Raw genomic sequence first — 4360 nt, 5'->3', positions numbered from 1 at the left:
ATGCTGACAAACATGGGGATACGAGACGCACATGCTTACATACGTGGTGCTCTTTGGAACCCCCGAACATGAGATGTAGCTAACTGCCCTATTCGGGGGGAGAACATATAACCTGCTTTGGCGAAAAATCTGATGAGGTGTAACATATGGATTGGCTTTACTATTATGAGGACCACACCTTTTTTTTTAAGGTGTCATCATGGTAGGCTGTTGTGGGTCCAATTTTAGAAGCAGGCAACAAAAGGACCAGCCTTGCATTGTTACTTCACCTATGCATAACAACTTGCACTTGCCCACAAGGGCTCCGCTCATCTGATAGATGTGACTTGTGAATGCCACCAAATTGACCGGACTTTATAAGTTCGAAACCCATGGGGTGAGCGTTGTCGAAGCTGGGTGTACTCCGGTGGGCAGGGGACTTTAAGAGTTTTACCAACCGGAGGCCAGCCAAGGTGCAATTGGTGATGGAGTTTTTTCTCTTAGATTATCCAATAAAAAAAATGAAGAAGTTGAACTGAACTCACACACGAGTCCGGATCTGGTGCAACCTCCATCAGATCTTGGGTCCCACACCTGACAGGCCCTGTCCCAAAGATGAAGGGTGATAAGGTGCTTAATGCACAAATATTTGTGCAGTCATTTTGCACCTGATATTTTCCCCTTAAAAGTAATCAAATACTATTAAAAAAAGCTAACATGCCTGCAACTGGTCATATCATACCATATATAATATAGTGCTCCAAACTTATTATGATGTATTTTTTAGCCAAACTCTTAAAACATATCTCTTACATAATTATATGATATAAACTAGGAAAAGGCCAGGCTTCTAGCTTTTCTTGTACATAAGCTCAAACCCCAAAGCCCTCGAATATTATGTAACGACCAACTTATAATTAGGATGCTAACATAATTCTTTGCTTTGGAATCTTCATTTGCTCACGTGATTTTAAAATAACCAAGGTGGCACATGCCATTATTCATTTACATAAACTATACATATATAAAAGCAGTTATGCATCATGTAGGGCAATAGATAATCATAGGTGGAAAAGTGCACCCAAAATTATAGGTTCAAAGAAACATAGAAGATAGGTAGATGCAACCTTACCACATGTATATTCGACAAAAATAATGGGTTTAACACCATTGACTTTCATGTTAGTTTGCATATGATAATGTAGTTTTTCTAATATCAATGTTCTAAGCGGGGGAGAATCTTATAGCTCGTTGCCAGTTCCGTTTGTTGGAGTCAAGCATTACCTTCTAGTAAACAGTGTTTCAATCCATAATGCTGCAAGGATTCACCACAATTAATCATTTGTAAAAAATGCACAGCAGACAAAAATAAACAATAGTTTAAAAATTATTGATGTATGATGTTTAGCTGATTATGCACTACAATGAAAATAATAAGGAAAATGGTAACGTACTTTCCAAAAATATCCTTTCCTCAATTTCTAGGGGAATCTGGATTCCATGTGTACCATAAAAGGGAATTCTTGATTCTATGAATTGGCTTCCAATTAGTTGCCAATCAAACAATTGTTATGAGTTTCTCTACAAGAGAAGAAGAGAGAGAGGAAAGGAGATAAATGTGCTAGGAATAAGGGTTGAAGGAGAAGATGTGGTGGCCACAAGAAAAGTCCAAAATAATAACGGTAGCGATATTCGAACCCTGCGCCGGGGTGGCTTCTGATGAGAAGGACAAAGGAAGGAATAGTTAGGGGACAGTTGGATCCCTCCTCATGTAGGGATGTTCAAAGAGGGGAAGATCCGGTAGAGGCAGGCCGTTGGATGAGGTGGCTTATGCATCTCACTCCTCTACACGTGCTCCTCCCATCTTTGCTTTCCTCTTTTTTTGCTCATCTTTGCTTCCATGCATGGTTTTTCTTTCTCCTCAGCATCCTCTTCCTAGAGAGAGAAAACTAAGAGAGAGGGAAAAAATGGCTTGCGCTTCCTTCTCTTCCACCACCACCATTGAATTTGATCTCCTATCACCTGGAAAGATCAAACCCAGTTGGGAAATCTAGTACTTTTGAGGCCTCTTAGATCTTGTTCTTGCATGTACTCTCAAGTTATTTTTTCTCTCCATCATTTCTTTGATGTTTTCCATGGGTACTTCTGGTGTTTTCTGTGCTACCCAATAGAGGGTTTTGCTTCGATCACTCTCTAGACATGGAATTCTGAGTGCCCATTTGCAGGAAACCCTGATTTTGTTCTTGAATCTTGTTCTTTCTCTGAATCCAATTTTTGGTCCCTCTGCAATCTCTCTGCTTCCTTTTATAGTCCTCTTTTGAGCTGGGAGGTGGTACCCAGTTGAGGATTCTTCTTGAATTTCAGTAGATTCCTTGTTCTTTGATCCTGGGTGTGGTGAATTGTGAGTAGCTGTAGATGGAGAATGAGCAAGAGTACAGGCATTCTTGCAGGTACTGCAAGAAGAAGTTCATGTGTGGGAGGGCGCTTGGTGGGCACATGAGGTCCCACATGACCATGCCATGGTCTGAAACAGATGAGAGGCATCAGAGGGGAAAGGTTGGTAATGGTGGGAGTGAAGAGGTGAGTGGTATTGAGATCCACAACCAAGGTGGGTATGGTCTGAGAGAGAACCCCAAGAAGTCATGGAGGTTCTCCGGTTCTGCTTCTCTAGTTGGTAAGGATGCCAGGGCGTGCAAGCAACGTGGGAAGTGGTTCCCTTCATTGAAGGCACTCTTTGGTCACATGAGGAGTCACCCTGAGAGGTGTTCACAGAGCTTGGATGAAGGATCATGCAGTGAAGAGCAGCAGCAACAGCATCAGGTGAATGTTTTGGATGATCATTCTGATAATGAAGCTGCACCGAGGAGGAGATCTAAGAGGAGAGCTAGACGCCGTGTCTCGTCATCCGTCTCTGGCTTTTTCGGCGCTAATTATTCTTCTGTTTGTGAGATTGAGCAAGAGCAGGAAGATGTAGCTATTTCTTTGATGATGCTGTCTAGAGATGTTGCGGGTTTTTGGAAGGGCACATCGAAAGAGGACTTCCAGGAGTCATCTGATAACAGTTCTGTGTACAAGGAGCTCAGATCAGGCCACGTACAGAACAAGAAGTCTGTTGATATTGAGGATGGTAGTATAAAGAAACCTATACAGAGGAATGGTTTCTTGGGGACTGAGCTGGATGCTGCCGAAGGTAATGGTAGAAGTGGAATTGCTTCGGATGAGTCTAAGAAGAAGGCTAAGTTTGATGCTCATGGTGGGTTCCATGAAAGCAGGAAGGATGGCCTCTCTGTAACTAAACTCAGCAGAGAATCAGAACGTGAATTTGAAGATATGATCTATGAAGTTTCAGATTCAGAATTGGAGAAGGATTCTCTTAAGCAGTGCCGGTTGGATATGTTTGGTTCTGAATTGGGGAGGAATGCTAACAAAAGAGCAAGAATTGATTCCGCTGAATCGGGTTTCAGGAAGCAAACTTTCAAGCAAGCAAGATATGAGTGTGCCACCTGCAAAAAAGTCTTTCATTCATACCAGGCTCTTGGGGGACACAGAGCAAGCCACAAGAGAGTGAAAGGCTGTTTTGCAAGGATAGATTACAGCGACAACAATAGCACTGAAACAGATGTTTTGCCAGATCAAGATAATGCAACCACGCCTGAGTACAAGCTCAAGTCTTCTATAATTGAGAACATGATCGAGGATGGAAATGCAGGAGACGAGACCGACATGGGGTTGAAGAAGGGAAAAGTACACCAGTGTCCAATCTGTTCGAAGGTGTTCAATTCAGGCCAGGCATTAGGAGGACACAAGAGATCTCATCTGGTCCCAAGCGGAAATTCGGAGATCAGAGGGGATGCTTGTAAGGCAATTATGATTGAACAGCAGATGCCTGTGATTGGGGATTTTCTTGATCTTAACCTCCCTGCTCCTAATGAGGATGAAACTAATGATCATTCTAGGTTTAGATCTTGGTGGACTAGCAGTGGTCAGAAGCAAAATGCATTGGGAAAAGAAGGTGATGCTGATCTTGTTGCAGACAGTGCTATTGCTAGCAGCAATCACACTGATTTCCGTAGCATAGGGCATCTTTCCCCACCATGCCTGCAGGTTTAGGCCAGGTCTAATTTTTTGAATCATGCCCATTGAAATTCTTTTTGTTCCAGGTGTGCGGATAACTAAACAAGTTGGTGCTCTGCATCTGTGGTCGGGGTCAGTTACTTGATATCTACTCTGTTATTCATCTACTGACATCGAGAGCATGCCGCAGACTCTGGCTGAGATTTAGTGAAGAAACAAGAGTGTATAGACAGTTGATGGATTTTTATTCTTTTTTATTGATTCTTTCAGGAATTGCTATGGCAAAGAGGTAAAAGTGATAGATATG

The 4360-nt window shown here is 42.4% G+C and overlaps 1 protein-coding gene across 1 annotated transcript; it reads left to right on the top strand.

The window, feature by feature from the left end:
• Positions 1–2394: 2394 nt before the first annotated feature.
• LOC149813192 (uncharacterized) lies at positions 2395–4089 on the top strand. The gene has a single exon (XM_089991076.1). It carries the CDS (start codon positions 2395–2397, stop codon positions 4087–4089), a length of 1695 nt encoding a protein of 564 aa, XP_089847202.1.
• Positions 4090–4360: the final 271 nt, after the last annotated feature.

This window comes from Nuphar pumila, chromosome 16, assembly GCF_984573655.1.
Source record: "Nuphar pumila chromosome 16, dmNupPumi1.hap1.1, whole genome shotgun sequence".
Classification (NCBI taxonomy): domain Eukaryota; kingdom Viridiplantae; phylum Streptophyta; class Magnoliopsida; order Nymphaeales; family Nymphaeaceae; genus Nuphar; species Nuphar pumila.
The sequence above is the reverse complement of the archived record's forward strand: the minus strand, read 5'-3'. Positions and strand labels throughout refer to the sequence as shown.

What these genes read in the sequence shown, in the direction of transcription:
- LOC149813192 (XM_089991076.1), top strand. Translation starts at nt 2,395, where the DNA reads ATGGAGAATGAGCAAGAGTACAGGCATTCTTGCAGGTACTGCAAGAAG.